The following is a 21,751-nucleotide window of genomic DNA, read 5'->3' as shown; positions in this document are numbered from 1 at the left end:
AGCTTGTTAAGTTGTACGGAGCCATAATAATCCAACATGCATACAGAATGTTTCGGATTGTTTGATCCTCATCAGTGCGTGGCATTCCATACAGCCAAATTAATCCATGCCATGCACTGATGAGGATCAAACAATCCGAAACAGTCTGTATGCATGTTTGATTATTCTAGCTCTGTACAAATTAACAAGCTGACACATCATTGCATTCCAGCGGCTCTGGAGTTGTGTAGCTTCTAAGGGCAACAATGGTTAATTTTCATGTATTCAGCAGTGATGCACTGGGAGACATCTCAAGCTCACTCCAACCTGAATTATCGCAAATTATTTTTGTTTTAAGAAAGCAAACTCTTGTTTTCCTTAGTATTTTAGTAAGGGGGCTTTTAGGACCATTGTAGCCCCTTACACACTCCAATGAGTTCTTGTTCACCATGAGCTTGCTGGTTAGTCTGTACCTCTATGAATAAATGTGTAACATTCCAAAATACAAAAGGGGGAAGAGAGCCTATGGTTAAATAACAGTAAAGGGGTCATTGCCGCAAAAGTGGTGACTAAATTGAAAGGTGGCATTATTTTCCACTGACCGCCACATTACTTAAAGGACAACTGAAGTGAGAGGGATATAGAGGCTGCCATATTTCTTTCCTTTTAAAGAGAACCTCTAACAAAGTTCCCCTGGGAGGTACTTACCTCGGGAGGGGGAAGCCTCAGGGTCCCAATGAGGCTTTCCCCTCCCCTGTAGCTGCAGGCAGTCCAGCGCTGGCTCCCCCGAAGTGTCCCGGAATCCTCCCTCGACAAACCTGACAAGCGGTGATTTATTTACCTTTCCTGGATCCAGTGGGGGCGCTGTTGCGGCTTTCCGCACACGGAGATAGGCGAAAATAGCCGATCTCCGTCGGATCCGCTCTACTGCGCTGGAGACTTGCGCCTGCGCAGTAGAGTGGCCTGACAGCGATTGGCTATTTCCGCCTATCTCTGAGGCGGAGAGCCGATACTGCGCCTGTGCTGGAGCCGGAAAGGTAAATATTTACATCCCAGCTGTTTGGGGAGCTTTATTTCCGCCGCTGTGGAACCGAGGATCCGGAGGCTTCTCCCTCCCGAGGCGAGTACCCCCCAGGGGAGGTTTTTCTCAATACAGGTTTTCTTTAAAGGGAAGGTTCAGGGAGGGGGGTAAAAAAAATAAAAATCAATATCCACTTACCTGGGGCTTCCTCCAGCCCGTGGCAGGCAGGAGGTCGGCCACCGGAGACCACCGGGAGCCTGCAGAGCGGCGGCGAGGGCACCTCCTGCCTGCCACGGGCTGGAGGAAGCCCCAGGTAAGTGGATATTGATTTTTATTTTTTTTACCTCCTTCCCTTTAAGTAATACCAGTTGCCTGGCTGCCCTGCTGGTCCTGTGCCTCTAACACTTTTAGCCATAGACCCTGAACAAGCATGCAGCAGATCAGGTGTTTCTGATATTATTGTCAGATTTGACAAGATTAGCTGCATGCTTGTTTCTTGAGGGATTCAGACACCACTGCAGCCAGACAGACCAACAGGGCTTCCAGGCAGCTGGTATTGTTTAAAAGGAAATAAATATGTCAGCCTCCATATTCTCCTCATTTCAGATGTCCTTTAACCACTTGAGGACCGCGGTGTTAAACCCCCCTAAGGACCAGGCCATTTTTCATAAATTGGGCCACTGCAGCTTAAGGCCAAGCTGCAGGGCTGCACAACTCAGCACACAAGTGATTTCCCCCCCCCCCCCCCCCCCCCATTTTCTTCAGAGCTCTCTGTTGGTGGGGTCTGATCGCTCCCCCGATGTTTTTTTTTTTTTTTTTTTTTTTTTTTTACTATTTTTATTTATTTTTTTTTTAATAAAAATGCCCATTTTTTTTATTTTTTTTATTTTTCCATTCCTGACTGTTTCTCTTTACCTCATGTCTCTTTTTTTACATTATTGATGGTGTCGCTACTGATGTACTTGCAAGGCCCACGCCATAAATGTTGCCGAAATACACACAGCAACACCTTTTTGCCTTTCTCTGTCACGTTTTCTTTATACTTCTTGCCTCTCACTGGTTTCCTCCCACTACACATCTTCCTATTTCTTTTTACCTTATATGTGAAAAACATTCAGCTCCTTATTGTATTTTCCACCCATACTCCCAACTAAGGCCCAGTGCACACCAAAAACCTCTAACAGATCCGCAAAACGCTAGAGGTTTTTGAAGCAGATTTTCAGAGCGACTCCTAGGCATGTATAGAGAGGTTTTCTAAACCTGACCAGCACTTTTTGGAGTGTTTTTGTGTAGCAGATGTCATATTTTGTTACAGTAAAGCTGTTACTGAACAGCTTCTGTAACAAAAACGCCTGGAAAACCGCTCTGATCTAGCGTTTTTCAGAGCGGTTTTCCACTTTCCTATACTTTAACATTGAGGCAAAAACGCCTCAGAAATCTAAAAAATGCTGCAGCCCCCGAGTTTGCGTTTGTGGAAAAAACGAGCCGCTCTGGTGTACACCATCCCATTGAAATACATTAGCCAAGCAGTTTTCCCCCTGCAAGCGTTTTAAAAAAACGATCCAGAACCGCTCTGGTGTGCACCATCCCTCTCACTGGTTTTATTTAAATTTTAATGGGAATCTTTCAAAATGTTATGCTTGCTGTGTGTTTTCTAAATTCACTTTGAAAAACAAACAAACAAAAAACAATTATAATAGATATAATAAATACATGTTGTATCTTTCTTTTTCCTTGCAGCAAAATCGGCCTAAAATTGTGAACTCTAAAGACACCCAATTAGCAGAAACGAAAAGATCTTCAGACAGTCACTTGCTTGATCGGAGGAAGATGAAATCTGATTCATTGGGTGCTTCTGGTCATACAACAAATTTAACCAGAAGTTCCTCTGGAAAGGGGAAAGATGATGATGTAAAAGGAAAGGATGTGAAGAAATCGACCACCAAGTTAGCTAAAGATGTAAAACAAACAGAAAAGACGACTGTGGCCAGACCAAAAATCATTGTGAAGACCAAATCTGAAAATAATGACCATGCAAAGACTGAAAGCTGCGCTTCCAAAGGTGATTCTACCAGTTCTTCAAAGCCTGCATCCTCTGGAAGAACAGGGGCTAGGCCCAAAGCAACAAATGGGACTGTTAATCCACCACCAAAAGTAAAGACCCTGAAAAAAACTGGTAAAGATCCTGCTTCTCCTGTGAAAAGTACTATGCCAAGTATCAAATCTACAAACTGCAATGGAGCCCTTTCAAATTCAAGTCCATCTCCTGGTGAGCAGAACCATGACCAGATAGCAGATGGTCATTCAAGTTCCACAGTGGGCTCGCCACAGTTGAATAAAACCTTGAAAAGCAACCTAGATCATTCCAAAGATTTAGCAGCAGGTGAGAAACCTCGCCCAACCATAAGATCTTCTGGTTTTTCCACTATCTTGTTGATGAATCTCATCTTTAAGCTAAACATACATTGGTTGATTATAGCTGATTGATCCCTGTCTGATTGGAATTCGATTGAACAGTGATAAATTCCCACATCATATGGCAAACTCAATTTCGCTAGATTTTAGCAGGCACAGACGTAAATATAATCTCTTGTAAAGAGGAAATTAGTATGCGTAAATGTTGCTGTTGTTCAATGACAGAGGGGTCCACATCTTAAAAATAATCTGTCAAAGCTGCTTCGGGTCAGATTACCCCAGAAAAGGATTATCATGAAACTGGGCTAGATAACAAATTTAGTCTCCCTTGCTGGCCACCTTGGGTCTTTGATAAAGTAAGATTGGGATCAGAAAAGGTGCCATCCAGACCCATTAAAGCAGGAGTCCCCAACTTTTTTTGACCTGTGGACCGCTTTCCAGTCCACACATTGCTTCAGGGATTGGATGGGCGAGGGGGGTGTTTGGCTGATTGGACAGGGACCGGGGCTATGGTGCGGCCGCGTGGAAAACCATTGCGATCCAGAGCATCCTCATATAGGCACAGATATTCCCCCAGTATTCGGTAGCCCCTGTCCCAGGTTAGGTAGCTAGATGTCAGCCTTATGACCAGGTCCGCCGGTCTGACCTCTTCCGCTGCCTAACACTGTCACAGGAGCCCTAGTGGCTGACCGCACTTAGCCTTCTAAACGGTGCCAGCGCACGGATCGTGCGAACTCTGGTCGCAGTCAATGCGCAGGAACCGTTAAGAATTAGCCGCAGACAACTCAGAAGGGAGCCTGTGAGACACGGGTAATTACAACGTACACACGATTCCACGGTATCTGCCACCACCACTGGTATGGGCCAGTGGACCCGATTTACTGACTGACTAGTCCTGCGAATAAAACGGTTAAACACACGGTATTCTGTCTTGCCAACAACAAACAAACAGTAGCGTATCTTCAGAGACCCGGGATCAGTTCTGTGTGTGCTGATAAGCAGGGTAGCGGAACAGTGAATGACTTGGAGGAAGTCTTTTATTCACAGCAATATAAATAATTAATATATACAGACAATTATTAAAATCAACAATTATTAAAACAGTAATAGCCAGTATAAAAAATAAAAGAAGGGAGAAAAATACTTAGTTCCTGGAAAGATGTCCTTTTTGTGGGAAAAATCAGAGTTCTGGGTTTCAATCAAAGTTCAGAGTTCAGACCAGGTGGATGCCAGCATATCCTCAAGCTGGCATAGATGAGTTCAAGATGTTTCAGGGTGGAGGACACTGAGTTTGGCTCCTCTGCCATTCTTATGCCCCTGATTCAGTAGGAGGGAGTGAGGGCGAGGAGCCACCCCCCCCCCCCCCCCCTTAGAAGATGAGATGAGCCCTCCCCTTGTCCTGGGGACCATAAATCATATCTACCCATATATGGGCTCTATCTCACAGAACCGTACAGGTCAGGGCAGATTTATTAACATTTTCAGGTCTGTCTCGATTTACCCAGCGCCCTGATACCAGACATGAGGGGTGGGACCCCTGTGGTATCATCAGGGCACTTTCAAACTGCCTAACTGGCAGTCCTTACCGCAGAACGTTCTGAAACTTCCTCAGAACCAGCATCGGGACTCATGCTACACTTCCCCCACGTTTGGCGAAGCTGCCATCTCAGGAACCCCAGAAATATGACAGATCTGGGAAGTTATGGATTATGCTATGAGACTCAGGTTATTCAGGATGTGTTCTAGCTGCTAACAGCTGACTTCCCTTTGATCTTTACCAGAGAGCAAGGTGTCAAGACCTCCCGAGGATTCGTAGCCTGCCTGGCTGCACCTAGGCATCCTGATCACCCTTTGGTTAATTAACATCTACATGAGATCAGCTAGGTGTCACCTGGTTCCCAGAACAGAAAGGGGAATTGTGCCTTCCACAGGAATATGTCCATGCTAATTGACACCTCCCCCCCAGGCTTTCACTTCAGCTAAGACAGATCCCCCAGCTGTTCCTAGGCAGAGGGATACTACACATCAAATCTTGGTTCTATTGATCTAAAGCGCAATCGATGCAGGGAATCGAGTGCGATCGTTCTTTTCTTCACGGGCGGTTCCAGGACGCGCCTGCGGCCCCGCAACCGTCCGTGACAGCCCTCCCCCTTGTCTGCGGCTTAGCCACACATCCGCAAGATGTGTGTCGGCGCCGCTAACCTGGCTGACGGGCCTCGAGTTGCCGGTACGGCGGGAAAACCTATTGGAGCCTGTGGCTCGGTTCCCCCGGGACCGGTCGCGGTCTGCTACCCTCAGGGTTGACCCGACATGGACCGTTCTGGACAGGGCGTTTGCGCCACTGCAGTCGGACGTGGTGTCTGCCGGGACTGCTGACAACGGGCAGTGGGTTGGTTAGGTCAACAGCCAGCCCACGCAGGGTTCCCCTGCTAAGTGGCTGTGGACCTAAGGGAACCCCGCGGGAATCCCTGGACCTTCCCAGCTCCTGACAGACGGCACATGCCCTGCAGTAGTTTGCTACATCCCTGTTCATCCGGGGCCAATAAAGCTGGTTCCGAATACCGGCAAGTGTCTTGCGGACACCCGAGTGCCCTGTCAGAGGATTACCATGTGCGGATTTCAGCACATGTCTCCTGAACGCACTCGGGACCACAAGCCATTTGGTATTCGCGTGGGATCTACCTGTAGGGGGCTGTACAGACTCACTGTACAGTCTCCCACCTTCCCAGTACACCTTGAAAGCGGCCCCGTCTGCGAGGGGCTCAGCGGCTTGCTGCCTGAGCATCTCCAGGCTTGGGTCGCTTTGTAGTGCTGCTGTGAGTACAGCGCTGTCAGTTTCAGCCAACTGGCTCATGTCACACGAGGCCAGCGGCTGAAAGGTCTCATCCCTGCGGTCAGAGGAGGGGGAGGAGGCCGGAACCCCCTCCACCTGTTCTGAGCTCGGGTTCTGAGCAGTGCAGCTGCGCTGTACTGCTAGCACAGGTACACTGTCAGAATGGCACAGACGGACATTACTCAAATCATCGTTGCATGCAGTAATGACATTGACCGGTATAGACATTTTTTCATTACAGACAGGTTGTACAGTAAACTCAGGTACAGTTACAGCATCATCACAACAGACAGTCTACATCAAACTCAGGTGCCTTTGAAGCAGGCACTATTGAACCTGGTACCCTTGAACTGGGCACATTCAACCCACCTCCCCCTGGTGCTCCCCCAAGTGTATAAAGTACCTGGTGGTGGGTGGAGAGTCCGTCTCCTTCCGTGAGCGACAAGGCGGTCGTGGCAGGTTCATAGTAGGACACAAGCTTGCCCAAATCAGTCCCCAGCAACACAGGGACTGGGAGATCCTTCATAACCCCAACAACCCTTTCGTGGACCCCTCCTCCCCAATCCAGCTTCACTCTCGCGTGGGCTATGTGAAAAAGGGTGCCCTCTACTCCAGTAAGGGCAAGGGATCGGCTGGAGCTCATGCTCTCCTTTGGCACAAGGTGTAAGTGAACTAACGTGATGTCAGCTCCGGTGTCTCGAAATCCGGTGACAACTTTGCCGTTCACTCTAACAAGTTGCTGCTGGTCGGTTCGGTCGCGGATTTCCTTTCCGCGGGCAAACAGGACAAAATCTGATGATCCAGGCTGTGGTTCGCTGGCGGGTTGCCTCTGCTGTGGGTGCGGTACAGGTGATGCAGATGATCCAGGTGCTGGTGGTGTCTGTCTCCGCTCCGGACAGTCGAATTTCATGTGTCCGGGCTGGCGGCAGTAGTGACAGGTGACCTCTCCAGGCGCTGCAGCCCTGGGCGCAGAAGCTGTGCTGGGTGGCCTCTGTGGCTGACAGCTCACAGGGGCAGGAGAGTCTGCCGAGGTATTGGGCTGACCTCCTCTCCAGCTGGATGGGACAGTTCTGCGGGTATCAGCCACCCGGGTAGTTGCAAAAGTCTCAGCAAGGTCTGCAGCGACAGTGGCTGAAGCCGGCCTGCGTTCTAACACAAACTGTTGTACATCAGCAGGGCAAATGTTCAGCAATTGTTCCAGGACTATCAAGTCCTCCAGGACATCATAAGACCCTTTGGTGAGGCCTCGAGTCCACTGGCGGAGTGTGGTGAGCAAGCTGCTGACCACATCTCGGTACGAATCAGAAGACTTTTTCTGCCAGGCCCTGAACTTTTTCCGATAGGCTTCTGGCGTCAGCTGGTACTTAGTAATGATAGCGTCTTTTATAGCAGCATAATCATTATCCTTCTCCGCAGGCAATTCTGCGAAGGCATCAAGTGCTTTGTAGCGCAGCAAAGGTGTCAGATGTCTGACCCACTGGTCTTGGGACAGACGATACTGACGGCATGCTTTTTCAAAAGACCGCAAAAACAAGTCAATGTCTGTGTCTTTTTCAATATTAGCAAATTTAAATTTTGCACTTACGGGTGGTGCAGCTCCTTCCGCAGGGAGGTTGGGCGAAGAACTCCGGCTATCCTGTTGCACTTTTGCCATGTTTAGCTCATGCTGTCGTTGGCGCTCCCGTTCTCGCTCAGCGGCATCCCTCTCTGCGTGGCGTTCTGCAGATTGGCGCGCCTCACGTGCTTCTGCGGATTGGCGCTCCAACTGCGCTTGCATGTACTGCATGTACTTGTCCAGGTCAGTCTCCATCAGCTTTCGCAATGCCTGCTGCATTACCGGGTCAGCACAAACGGACAGTCCAGTACTGGCCGGTTCCAGGCGAGTACCTTCAGAAACTCTGGGATTGGGGTCCACACTGACATTCTCCTGCGTAACTGTTGATGCAGGGCCCTCAGGATGCACAACCTCTGTACGGTCAGGAGTCTCAGTTTCTGGTTCCCCTTGCCTTGAGTCAGATGGGTCAGCGTCTACCTCAGCAGACACATCCAGCTCCTGCAGTTGCTGGGTATCCCATTGAAACAATTCCGTTACCAGGTCCCCTTGTTTCTTGCGGCCGACATCAATGCGCCTCTCTTGGCAAAGATTTTGCAGGTCCGCCAGGCACATTTTCTTGTAGTTCCCGGACATTTTTCACGCCAAATAAAATAAAACTTTTGGGGAGGGGTACTGGCTACACAGTCTCTCTGTATATATAAAAAATATATTGCCTTCCAGCTACACCAACGAATTAGTTCGTTTCTTGATAGCGCTAGCGCTATCTTAGATACTTTCAGCACAACACAGATCCCACCGCTGCCTAACACTGTCACAGGAGCCCTAGTGGCTGACCGCACTTAGCCTTCTAAACGGTGCCAGCGCACGGATCGTGCGAACTCTGGTCGCAGTCAATGCGCAGGAACCGTTAAGAATTAGCCGCAGACAACTCAGAAGGGAGCCTGTGAGACACGGGTAATTACAACGTACACACGATTCCACGGTATCTGCCACCACCACTGGTATGGGCCAGTGGACCCGATTTACTGACTGACTAGTCCTGCGAATAAAACGGTTAAACACACGGTATTCTGTCTAGCCAACAACAAACAAACAGTAGCGTATCTTCAGAGACCCGGAATCAGTTCTGTGTGTGCTGATAAGCAGGGTAGCGGAACAGTGAATGACTTGGAGGAAGTCCTTTTATTCACAGCAATATAAATAATTAATATATACAGACAATTATTAAAACAGTAATAGCCAGTATAAAACATAAAAGAAGGGAGAAAAATACTTAGTTCCTGGAAAGATGTCCTTTTTGTGGGAAAAATCAGAGTTCTGGGTTTCAATCAATGTTCAGAGTTCAGACCAGGTGGATGCCAGCATATCCTCAAGCTGGCATAGATGAGTTCAAGATGTTTCAGGGTGGAGGACACTGAGTTTGGCTCCTCTGCCATTCTTATGCCCCTGATTCAGTAGGAGGGAGTGAGGGCGGGGAGCCACACACCCCCCTAGAAGATGAGATGAGCCCTCCCCTTGTCCTGGGGACCATAAATCATATCTACCCATATATGGGCTCTATCTCACAGAACCGTACAGGTCAGGGCAGATTTATTAACATTTTCAGGTCTGTCTCGATTTACCCAGCGCCCTGATACCAGACATGAGGGGTGGGACCCCTGTGGTATCATCAGGGCACTTTCAAACTGCCTAACTGGCAGTCCTTACCGCAGAACGTTCTGAAACTTCCTCAGAACCAGCATCGGGACTCATGCTACACTTCCCCCACGTTTGGCGAAGCTGCCATCTCAGGAACCCCAGAAATATGATAGATCTGGGAAGTTATGGATTATGCTATGAGACTCAGGTTATTCAGGATGTGTTCTAGCTGCTAACAGCTGACTTCCCTTTGATCTTTACCAGAGAGCAAGGTGTCAAGACCTCCCGAGGATTCGTAGCCTGCCTGGCTGCACCTAGGCATCCTGATCACCCTTTGGTTAATTAACATCTACATGAGATCAGCTAGGTGTCACCTGGTTCTCAGAACAGAAAGGGGAATTGTGCCTTCCACAGGGATATGTCCAAGCTAATTAACACCTCCCCCCCAGGCTTTCACTTCAGCTAAGACCGATCCCCCAGCTGTTTCTAGGCAGAGGGATACTACACATCAAATCTTGGTTCTATTGATCTAAAGCGCAATCGATGCAGAGAATCGAGTGCGATCGTTCTTTTCTTCACGGGCGGTTCCAGGACGCGCCTGCGGCCCCGCAACCGTCCGTGACAGTTTTTAAGCAGAGCAGCATGTAGCATAGTGTCAGCAGGTGGTGCTGCACCATACTTGTACAGCTCAGCATCAGGGCCCTACAGAGGATGAAGGAGCACAGCTGATGCTGTAATGAGAGAACAGCGCCACCTACTGACACGGTGCTGCATGCTAAAAGAAAGAGAGAATAGACCAGACTATGGGATCGGCAGTGGGCCGCAGACCAGGAGTTGGGGACCCCTGCATTAAAGGTAACCTAATTGCCTAAAGAGAGGGAAAGCCTTAGGATCCTACTGACTCTTCCCTCAGCATCCTCTGTCATGCCACGCACGAGCGCACCCCCCTCCACGTCAGGGCTGTGCACCTTCTTTGCCATCAACGCGGCCATGCAGTAGCCGAACAAGCACGGCCACGCAGCAGCATCAACTCAGTGACAGGCAGGCTATTGGGCCAATCAAAATGCGGGGATCAAGTCCTATGAAGCCATTGGACCCATAAGTTGCCAGCGCATGCTGTGCTGTACTACCGTGCGTACAACTCGCGCTCCTCATATTAAGCTGTGCTGCTTTTACAGTGAATCAACCCTATAGTGAGCTGCCATGGGATTTGCCTATTCATTTTGTTACTTGAAATACACAGCATTTTACATTAATTATCCTGGTTTCAGCATCAAGAATGCCTCTTATAATTATATATTGTTTATTGGTGTATATACTTCTGCCTTCACTATGGTGTAGACTTGATGTCACACAGTCTTCTCCCCCAGAACACTGGGGGAAATCAACTGATGTTACTGTTCACTACACAGATTTGTAGCAGATTTGTGGTGGAAGTGATGGGGCATAAAAAAGGCCCATTTAGCGGAGCTAAAAGGACTAGATCCTAACAGAGGTGAATGGGTTCTATATTAATTAATAGGATCTGCTCACATTGCTCCGTTCGAACAGATAAGTTTGGCACCGAGTGGACCGCAAGTTTAGGGAGGCTGTGAAAATTCCAGAGCGGCTGATGAGACGCATTGACTGCGCCTTAACAGAATGGATCAAAAACTGACGCCCAATAAAAACTGATCGGTTTCGTGGATCACTTTTTACACTGATCTGTTTTGTAACCTTCCAGTGTGAACCAGGCCTCTGGCTTTCCTGTAAAATGCAACTCACAGGAATGCTAAGGAGAATGTGCGCATGCAATATAATGTAAATAAGTAAATTACTTTTCTGATCCCTAGTACACATCAAATGATTGTTCCAGGTCTGAGCCTATCCCCTTTATCAATGTGAACAATGGTTTAACCACCTTCCCGCCACCTAACGCCGATTGGCAGCCACGAGGTGGCTCCCCCAGGAGGAGAGGAAGGAGATTAGCAGAGCTCCATCAACAGTCTGCCAGCGGCGATCGCCGCTAGCAGACTGAACAGAAAAGAAGCGGCTGTTTCTTTTTGTTGTACAGCGCTGCAATCTACTGCAGTGCTGTACTGGGGACAGCCCTGTCTCTTGGCTGTCCCCTAGGGAGCCAAGATTAATTTGTGGGCTAAGTTGTACGGCACTGCAGCGAGCTTTTGAAGCGGCAGAGCATTTAATTGTAAAAAATAGCCTGGTCACTGGGGGGGGGGGGGGGGGGGGGGCGCGTAAGCCCGTGGTTCTTAAGTGGTTAAACATAAACTGTTCTACACATTGTTGATAAAGATTATATTTGAGCAACACTGAAATGATTGTGTACTTTGTACTACACACAGACTGCTATGAAGAATAAATGTCTTATTAATGCTATATTGAATGCGCGGACCCTCCTTCACCTTTTCCAAACAAAGAGCTGGTACCAACAGCTCCTGATTGGAGTCTTCTGTGTGATCTAAAACTCTGCCTTTCATCTTAACGCGCCCTTATATGGTACACCTCCCCTTACCAAACAGACTACGGAGAAGGGAAGGCTAGCACCTTGAATTGAGCCACATTTTATCTTGATGCTTTTCTCTCCGTTTAAGATTGTTAAAGAAATGTTAAATCGTAAACCATTTGTCCCATGACTTAGACCAGGTTTTAGATTTTGGCCCCTTACGTGATTGTTTGACACCCCTTATGTAGAGAAAGCTGCTATCTGTTATTTTGTACATGATACTGATAAAGGTTCTAAATCTCCACAAGTCTACATCACAGCAGGAAATGTAATCATTGATGTGCCAACATAAGTTAAATATGAAGTTCTGCATTCCCCCCCCCCCCCCCCCCCCCCCCCCCCCCTTTAGAATTTTTACCTTAAGACTACGTTTACATTGATGTGATGTGTGCTGCCTTCCCTGTAAAAACTGGAACGCAAAGGAGGGGAAAAGTCTTATTGCACGTTATGCATACAGTGCATACAGTACATCGAATGTATGCTTCACTGCCACTGTTAGAGAAACCGTGACCAAGAATTTAACTTCATCCCAATCAGTAGCTGATGCCCCCTTTTACATGAGAAATCTATCCCTTTTCTCAAACGGATCATCAGGGGGCTCTTTATGGCTGATATTGTGTTAAAACCCCTCCCACAGTGTGATGTCAGGACCATGGTGCTGACATCACACTGTGGGAGCCTTGTTGCACTGTGGGAAATAACAGCTGTTTCTAACTGCCAAAAAAGCAAGCAGCAGCCACTCACATTGCCTGCCAGCTGTAAAAATGTCACCATGTGATAAATGTCAATGTAATAGAGGGAGAGGAAATATTTTACAATGGGCGAACACTGACTAAATCATTTATACATAATTATTGTAAAAATTAAGCACTTTTGTTCATTATGTTATTTTCACTGTAGTTCCTCTTTAAGGCTTTCATTATGCGGAAATGCACTGCATGCATTGAGTTATACCCGACGGGTCTGTCGCACCACACTTCCAACATGCAAATGTGATGGTACCATTACAATATAACTGCATTGCATTACCAATGAATTATATTGTCCTATACAACGCCCCACTGTCATCTTAACCTAAAAACTGTGGCTGGATTTATATTACAACCATCTAAAACATGGGTCCTCAAACTACGGCCCGCGGGCCAAATCCGGCCCCCCACATCAAAATGACCGGCCCGCCGCCCTGTGCTGCTCCAGCGCAATCAAAATATTGGTTTGCGTTTTCGCTTCCCCGTCACATCAGAGACCTGTGCTACATCTTCCTGTCCATCCGTCCCTCCCACCGCGCTGCGTCCAGCGTCCTCTGCAGTAAAGATAGCAGCCGCCACGGGTTGCCATGGTGACGTCCAAAGGGGCGGTGACGCGATGTGCCGTGCAGAGCTTATGCTTCCTCTCCTCCATGAAGTAGTGAGGGAAGGAGGCGCCAGCTCCGCACGGCACATCGCGTCACCGCTTATTTTGACGTCACTATGGCAACCCGTGGCTCATATCTTCACTGCAGAGTACAACGCTGAACACAGCGCGGGTAGAGAGGACATAAGGGGAGGTAGGGACGAGCAGATGTGCAGCACAGGTGTCTCTGAAGTGGGGGGCAGTTGCAGGCCAATCTCTTATTAAACATGTGGGAGAACAACGAATGGTTATCAGCACTAACATGTGATTTCCCCTAATGAGGCTGAGTCTCACTGCCTGTTTTGGACCAAGTTGAAGTGATGTTTATACACAGTAGGAGACAGGTGTCCTGCACTGCTGTTTTATTCGCATAGTTGTGCATACATCTTGAACTGCTTGCAACAGAAGAAAAGGGTGCACAAACCTGGTGGCATTCAGGAATTCAGTGCCCTGTACCCACCACACCACTGGCCACCAGGTTTGTGCACCATTATCTTCTGTTGCAAGCAGTTCAAGATGTATGCACAACTATGCAAATAAAACAGCAGTGCTGGACACCTGTCTCCTATGTTGTATTATCAATCTTTTCATATAGCTGGGGAAAAAACAAGATGGGTACTATGAAATGTTTTTTTTTCTTACCAAATGATAGATTCGGCCCAGTGGCATAGCTAAGGAGCTGTGGGCCCCGGTGTGAGTTTTAAAATGGGCCCCCCCAAGCACTCTATACCTAACAATTGATGCGACGCACCAAAACCTGCCAATAGCAACTACAGTGTCAGAGGTGCAAGAAGGGGATGGGGAGCAGTTTGTTTACTACTATTCAAAGTATTTATAGAAGTGATTATTATGAGCACAGGACCAATAGAAAGCTAAAACTGTAGTTGAGGGTGGGCCCTTTGGTGCCCCTCTGGTCCAAGGGACCTGATGCGGTCGCAACCTTTGCAACCCCTATTGCTACGCTCCTGATTCGGCCCCCCAGCAGTTTGAGGGTCCGTGAACTGGCCCCCGGTTTAAAAAGTTTGAGGACCCCTGATCTAAAACCTAATCACTCTTGAAACTGGTTCTTTAAATGTATTATTTATGCAGACATCACCGCACCAACCCATAGCAGCTGCAGGCTTTTTCTTATGGAACTGATATACTTGTCATTATGACAGTCTTCTGACACTAGGCTTTTTGACACATTTGTTCTATAAATGAACAGCTGTGAGTTACAAACTATCACATCGTTTAACCTCAGGACAGGAGTGTACAGAAAAACCAGTGATCCGTTGTGTTGAACTATTCATCCGCTTTCTCATAGTTCTCGGTAATTAATGCAGTAAAAAGACAGGTGCCAATTGTGCCCTGGGGGAGTTTTGTATCCTTATCCACGATCCCTAACATTAACTCATGACTGTTTCTGCACTCTGTGGGCACCTTTGATCTCCCGAAGATATCATGGTTCCATCTAGACTGAAAACATTGTAGATAGAAAGTGGGCCTTAAAGAGACACTGAAGCCAAGACAAATGTATGATCTAATGAATTGGTTGTGTAGTACGGATAATCGGTGATCTCTTCGGCAGCAGTAGTGTTTGAATCACACACCTGATACATGCAGCTATGTTTTGTTTAAGCCACAGATCCTGAACAAGCATGCAGCAGATCAGGTATTTCTGACAAAGTATTAGAGGCAGAGGATCAGCAGGGCAGCCAGACAGCTAGTCTTGTTTAAAAGGAAATAATTATAGCAGCCTCTATATACCTTTCACTTCAGGTTCCCTTTAACATAGCAGTTTGTGCACAAATGCAGCCTCAGGTGATGTGCCGCAATGTCACTCCATACTTCCTGTGTAGACTCCACTTCTGAATGATGCCAGTGTTTCGGTGTCTGGCCTGGGGCCAGTGATGTCACAGTGTCTCTTCATACTTCCTGTGTAGACTCCTCCACCTCTGAATGATGCTAGTGTTTCAGTGTCTGGCCTGGGGCCAGTGATGTGCCGCAATGTCACTCCATACTTCCTGTGTAGACTCCACCTCTGAATGATGCTAGTGTTTCGGTGTCTGGCCTGGGGCCAGTGATGTGCCACAGTGTCTCTTCATACTTCCTGTGTAGACTCCACCTCTGATGCTAGTTTTTCGGTGTCTGGCCTGGGGCCAGTGATGTGCCGCAGTGTCACTCCATACTTCCTGTGTCGACTCCACCTCTGAATGATGCTAGTGTTTCGGTGTCTGGCCTGGGGCCAGTGATGTGCCGCAGTGTCTCTTCATACTTCCTGTGTAGACTCCACCTCTGATGCTAGTTTTTCGGTGTCTGGCCTGGGGCCAGCGATGTGCCGCAGTGTCACTCCATACATATTGTGTAGACTCCACCTCTGATGCTAGTTTTTCGGTGTCTGGCCTGGGGCCAGTGATGTGCCGCAGTGTCTCTCCATACTTCCTGTGTAGACTCAACCTCTGATGCTAGTTTTTCGGTGTCTGGCCTGGGGCCAGCGATGTGCCGCAGTGTCACTCCATACATATTGTGTAGACTCCACCTCTGAATGATGCTAGTGTTTCAGTGTCTGGCCTGGGGCCAGTGATGTGCCGCAGTGTCACTCCATACTTCCTGTGTAGACTCCACCTCTGAATGATGCTAGTGTTTCGGTGTCTGGCCTGGGGCCAGTGATGTGCCACAGTGTCTCTTCATACTTCCTGTGTAGACTCCACCTCTGAATGATGCTAGTGTTTCAGTGTCTGGCCTGGGGCCACAGTGATGTGCCACAGTGTCTCTTCATACTTCATGTGTAGACTCCACCTCTGAATGATGCTAGTGTTTCGGGGTCTGGCCTGGGGCCAGTGATGTGCCGCAGTGTCACTCCATACTTCCTGTGTAGACTCCACCTCTGAATGATGCTAGTGTTTCGGTGTCTGGCCTGGGGCCAGTGATGTGCCGCAGTGTCTCTCCATACTTCCTGTGTAGACTCCACCTCTGAATGATGCTAGTGTTTCTGTGTCTGGCCTGGGGCCAGTGATGTGCCGCAGTGTCTCTCCATACTTCCTGTGTAGACTCAACCTCTGATGCTAGTTTTTCGGTGTCTGGCCTGGGGCCAGCGATGTGCCGCAGTGTCACTCCATACATATTGTGTAGACTCCACCTCTGAATGATGCTAGTGTTTCAGTGTCTGGCCTGGGGCCAGTGATGTGCCGCAGTGTCACTCCATACTTCCTGTGTAGACGCCACGTCTGAATGAATGATGCTAGTATTTCGGTGTCCGGCCTGGGACCAGATTGCATGCACTGCAGATATTTTTTTCTCTACATTTATATTTCAAGACATTGTAGTCACATATAAGAAATTGATATTTACACTAAAAAGGGAATATCACTTTAATGTGCATTTGAGTTGTCAATGTTTGTATTTATAGCTGTGCTGCATTCATAGTATTATGTCTTGACAAGAAGAGTAAATGATGCTGACTTTTTTTTTGTTTTTTTTGTTTTACAGGAGCAAAATCGAAAACTGCAGCAAAGGTATCCAATGGTTTATCGGCAAAAAAAAGGATTAATGAAGCTGATAGTCGAGAGCCAAGCAGGTCTGTTCAAATGCACATCATTCTAGCATACACACACACAATGGTTGTCACAGTTCAAGTGCTGTACAGATGTGTCCCTATGCTACAGCATAGCAACATGTCTGTTTCTGTGGGCAAAGGGATGCTGGCGCAGGGCTGGATGGGGCTGTGTATGGTGGGTGGAGTGAGGGGGGAGTACAGTGTGTTCCAGGGTTGCTGAAACTGACCTCTAAAGATTCAACATTCCAGATCCTTAAACGAGGTCGGAGGACAGCTGTACAAACCCTCAATTCTTGGCCAAGGCAGCCATGAGCAGCCGAGTTTAGTATAGTGGGGGCATTATGGTGAATCTATAGTGAGATAAAATATGTTACTAGGTAGTGCTTGTACCACAGAAGCAAACACAAACATATTCTCTATCTATCTAATCTATCCATCCAGTTAAAGTGGGATATAGTTCAATAAAATGTCATAACATTCAATTAAATGTTTTCCTACTTTTTATTACCCATACAATATCATATTTGGTTATTGTGCGCAAGTAATATTGTCTGTTTACAAATTACAAGTTCCCAAAGTACAATTTATCTGCTCTGAAAGCAGCCATTGCATTTTATTGCTGCTGTATTTATATATTAAAACCTATCTAGTGATCAATTCTCAGCTCTCTGCTTCTACAGCAGAGAGAGCTCCTTTTCATTACAGCTTGGAATGTATACTAATTGTAGCAGACAAAGGAAATGTAAACCAAAGATAATGTTATCACCTCTTTAGATGTGGCAGCAAGCTTTCCATTGAATAAGAAAGTGCTGTTTAACTGTTTGAATGCTGTTCTATTACAATTATTATTATTTTTTTGTGGTAGTAAATTTTATACTGTAAATAATATTTTAGAGCAAAGAAGAAATGCTGAGTTTCATACTACTTTCAGTTATCTTTGTTTTTGGCATGTGAAAGGAAACCCACACTAACCTGGTAAGAGCAAACAAACTCCATGCAGATCGTGTCCTGGAATAGAACGGGGGGCCCTACGCTGCAGGGCAAGAGCACTATCCACCATGCCACCCAAATCTACACTGTAAAATGACAGCTAAAAGCAGAGCAAGCCTTCTGGGAGAACTCACATATGCTAAGGCAAGCAAATACAGGGCACAGTTTTCCCTCCTTTAAGTGATCATGTTCATTTTTAAATGCTGAGATCACTGGCTATGTTTTCTTTAAGGTTTACATTAGATGCAAATGGGCAATTAATACTCTATGCACCTGATTGTATATTTAAATCACTTTGGGGTTGATTCACTTAGGGCTCTTTCAGACTTAGACGTTGCGTTGCAGGGGACGTTAAGGTTGCATAACGTCCCCTAACGCAATGCTTGCTGGTGGCAAAGGTGGACGCTATATAAAGCCGCGTTATGCGGCTCTCAGTGCGCCGTTAAAATGACTGTGGAGACCACGTGATCGGAACACTCCGCATCACGTGGTCCCGCCAGCCAATAAGTGGCCGCTCCAGGAAGTAAACACTGCAGTAGTGATGGGAAGTCTGGCTCTTTTCAATGAATCGATTCATTGAAAAGCGCTGGACTTCTCATCACTACTGTTCAGAATCGATTCAGAGGCAGAGCAGCAGGACTGAACTTAATGATGGGAAGTCTGGCTCTTTTCAATGAATCGATTCTGAACAGTAGTGATTGGAAGTCCGGCTCTTTTTCAATGAATCGATTCATTGAAAAGAGCAGAACTTCCCATCACTACACTGCAGTGCAGTGAATACTAATTAGCCATGTGGCTGGCCACAATAGCGGACTCTCCCCTCCTCCTCTCCTGCACGAGTAAATAAAAAAAAAACACATTACTGAGCATGTGCAAACAGTCTAACGCGGCTAAAACCACTATAACGCACAGCATGCTGCACTTTCATTCAACGTGTAGCGTTACAATGTAACGCAACGTGGGCACTGTGAACAGCACATTGATTTTTCATTACTGTGAGTTGGGCTGCGTTACAGGCTGCACTAACGTGCGCTTGTAACGTCCCACTCTGAAAGCAGCCTAAAGGAAATGTCAACATCCAAGTGGAAACATTGCAAATAAAAAACAAATAGGAATACTTAAGTACACAGCTGGATGACTGAAGTAGTCACAACAAAACTTTACTTTATTTTTCTTTAACGGATAAGTTAGTAGTAGTTAATAGCTGTTTTTGAGCATGTTTTAGGCTCCCTGCACACTGCATCCGATTCCGATTTTTAATCGTTACTGCATGCTGCGTTTTTTCCTCAGTTTTTCTGTTGATTGCATTCAGGGAAAATCGGAATCGCAAAACGGATTTGTAGTGTGCAGGGAGCCTTATGCTGTACTGTGTTCATAAAGCTTGCCAGTTACTTGGTGGAGGGCTGTTTCACTTCACTGCTGGGAATTGTGAGCTCTGATTATATTATATTGCTGTTGTTTGTAAATTTGTGTTTTGCTGCTTTGATATCTGGTAGGCTTGTGCATTGCAGTTCATCAGATATCTAGCCGCAAGTGTTAGTTTTTAAAGTTTTTAAAAGTACATTTTTTTCCTCTAGTGTGCTTGCAACAGGCAGGTAATTAGCTAGGGGGAGGGATTAGCTGTAACAGGAGGTATTTGGTCAGCTTCAGGACTCAGTACTGAGCTTGCTCAGTCTGTGGCTTGCTCACTAAGTGGCTTCGACACAAGTGGCATAGGTGTTAAAAACAGGCGTTACAACACAGGCACAAACGGAGAGGTGAGAGGAAGCAGGTAAAAAAAAATAAAAATTTAAATTTAAACAATATTGCGGTTCTTTGCATTGGTTAGGATGTGCTAACACGTTGTGGTGTAGTCTTTAAGTTTTGAGGACTCCACCCCAGCTTCACTCACTCCCCCTCCTCCACTCCAACTTCACTCACTCCCCCTCCTCCACTCCCCCTCCTCCACCCCAACTTTACTCACTCCCCCTCCTCCACCCCAACCTTACTCACTTCCCCTCCTCCACTCCAACTTCACTCACTCCCCCTCCACCCCTCCCCCTCTTCCACCCCAGCTGCACTCACTCCCGAACTTCACTCCCTCTCCCGTTTCAACTTTTACCGCCACAGTTTACTTTAAATAAAATTTCCCCACACAATAGTCATCATGTTGGACTATGCTGTACAGTGTACATCCTGTGACATGTATGCATGCCTTGATCAGTGGATTGAGGGTGTTTACTGTTGCCCTGGGTGTGTGCGTGTTGCTCAGTTAGAGGCGGAAGTCGCAGAGCTAAATACGCATCTCGCAACACTGAGACGCATACACAACATGGAGATGAGCTTGGATCTCACGATCCAGACACTGGATGGAATCGGTGAAGATGAGGTGGGTGGAGTAAAGCTGGAGCAAGAAGCAGAGGTAGCCGCTAGTTGGGTCACAGTTAGTAAGGGTAGGGGAAAAAGTGGCAGGGAGGCTAGTCCCGAGTTGTCCCTCACTAATAAGTATGCTTGTTTGCGTAATATTGGGGAGGATGATTCAGGAGTAGCAATGCTGCAGCAGGATGTGCTCCTTAGCAACCAAGGGGCAGACTGCTGTAACGAGAAAGGGAATAGGAGTGCAGCTAAGGCTAGACAGGTACTGGTGGTAGGGGATTCAATTATTAGGCGCACAGATAGGGTAATCTGTCGAAGAAACCGTGAATGCCGTACAGTCTGTTGCCTCCCGGGTGCTCGGGTTCGGCATGTAGCGGAAAGAATTGACAGATTATTGGGTGAGGCTGGGGAAGACCCAGCTGTCATGGTACACATTGGCACCAATGACAAAGTTAGTGGGAGATGGAAGGTCCTCAAAAATGATTTTCAGGTACTTGGAGATAAACTTAAAGCAAGGACCTCCAAGGTGGTGTTCTCTGAAATACTGCCAGTGCCACGCGCTACATCCTGAGAGACAGAGGGAGCTTAGGGAGTTAAATAAGTGGCTGAGAAATTGGTGTAGGAAGGAAGGGTTTGGGTTCCTGGAGAACTGGGCAGACTTTGCAGTCGGCTACAGGTTCTACAGCAGGGATGGGCTGCACCTTAATGGGGAGGGTGCAGCTGCATTGGGGGAGAAGATGGCTAAACGGTTGGAGGAGATTTTAAACTAGGATCTGGGGGGAGGCGGAAGGATAAAGTCTCAATATGTAGACAAGATAAGGTAAAAAGACAGTGGGAGCCTAACATTATGGGGGGTGGAGAGGGGGGTGGGGACAGTGTAAAGATTAAGGAGGTTGGTAAAACTTCAAGTAGCCCATTTCGTGTAAACAAAATTGGTAAATGTGTTGGTAAAAATATAAAGTGCATGGTAACCAATGCTCGGAGCCTTGCAAATAAAATAGACGAACTAGAGTTCATTCTGAATGACAAAGGCTATGACATTGTGGGAATAACCGAGACATGGATGGATGAAAGCCATGACTGGATAGCTAATTTAAAAGGATACAATGTGTTTAGGAGGGATAGAACAGGGAAAAAGGTGGAGGGGTTTGTCTCTTTGTTAAGAATTCTTTTACAGCTGTCCTCAACGATGAGATGGAGGAAGATTGCGAAGATGTGGAGTCCGTTTGGGTAAATATTCATGGTGGAAATAAGAGTTGCCAATTGCTTATTGGGGTATGCTACAGACCACCTCTTATTAATGAAGCTGCAGAACTGCGATTACTACAGCAGATTGAAAAAGCTGCAAGTAAAAATGAGGTCATAATTATGGGCGACTTCAACTTTCCAGACATTGACTGGGGTATTGAGGCTACCCATTCTGGTAAAAGCAGCAGATTTCTGGCAGCACTACAGGACAATTACTTGACTCAAATGGTAACGGAACCAACTAGGGGGAATGCGTTACTGGATCTGATCATTTCTAATAGACCAGA

At 47.1% G+C, this 21,751-nt stretch overlaps 1 protein-coding gene across 1 annotated transcript in view; it reads left to right on the top strand.

Moving 5' to 3' along the window:
* BTBD8 (BTB domain containing 8) overlaps nucleotides 1–21,751 on the top strand; it is a 134,738-nt gene that overhangs the window by 85,500 nt on the left and 27,487 nt on the right. Inside the window, 2 exon segments of the mRNA XM_068239802.1 lie at nucleotides 2,741–3,383; nucleotides 16,805–16,892. Coding sequence (XP_068095903.1) covers nucleotides 2,741–3,383; nucleotides 16,805–16,892 — 731 coding nt within the window.

The sequence above is a fragment of the Hyperolius riggenbachi genome, chromosome 6 (genome assembly GCF_040937935.1).
Source record: "Hyperolius riggenbachi isolate aHypRig1 chromosome 6, aHypRig1.pri, whole genome shotgun sequence".
In the NCBI taxonomy this organism is placed as follows: Eukaryota; Metazoa; Chordata; class Amphibia; order Anura; family Hyperoliidae; genus Hyperolius; species Hyperolius riggenbachi.
This window is presented reverse-complemented; position numbering and strand designations above follow the sequence as displayed.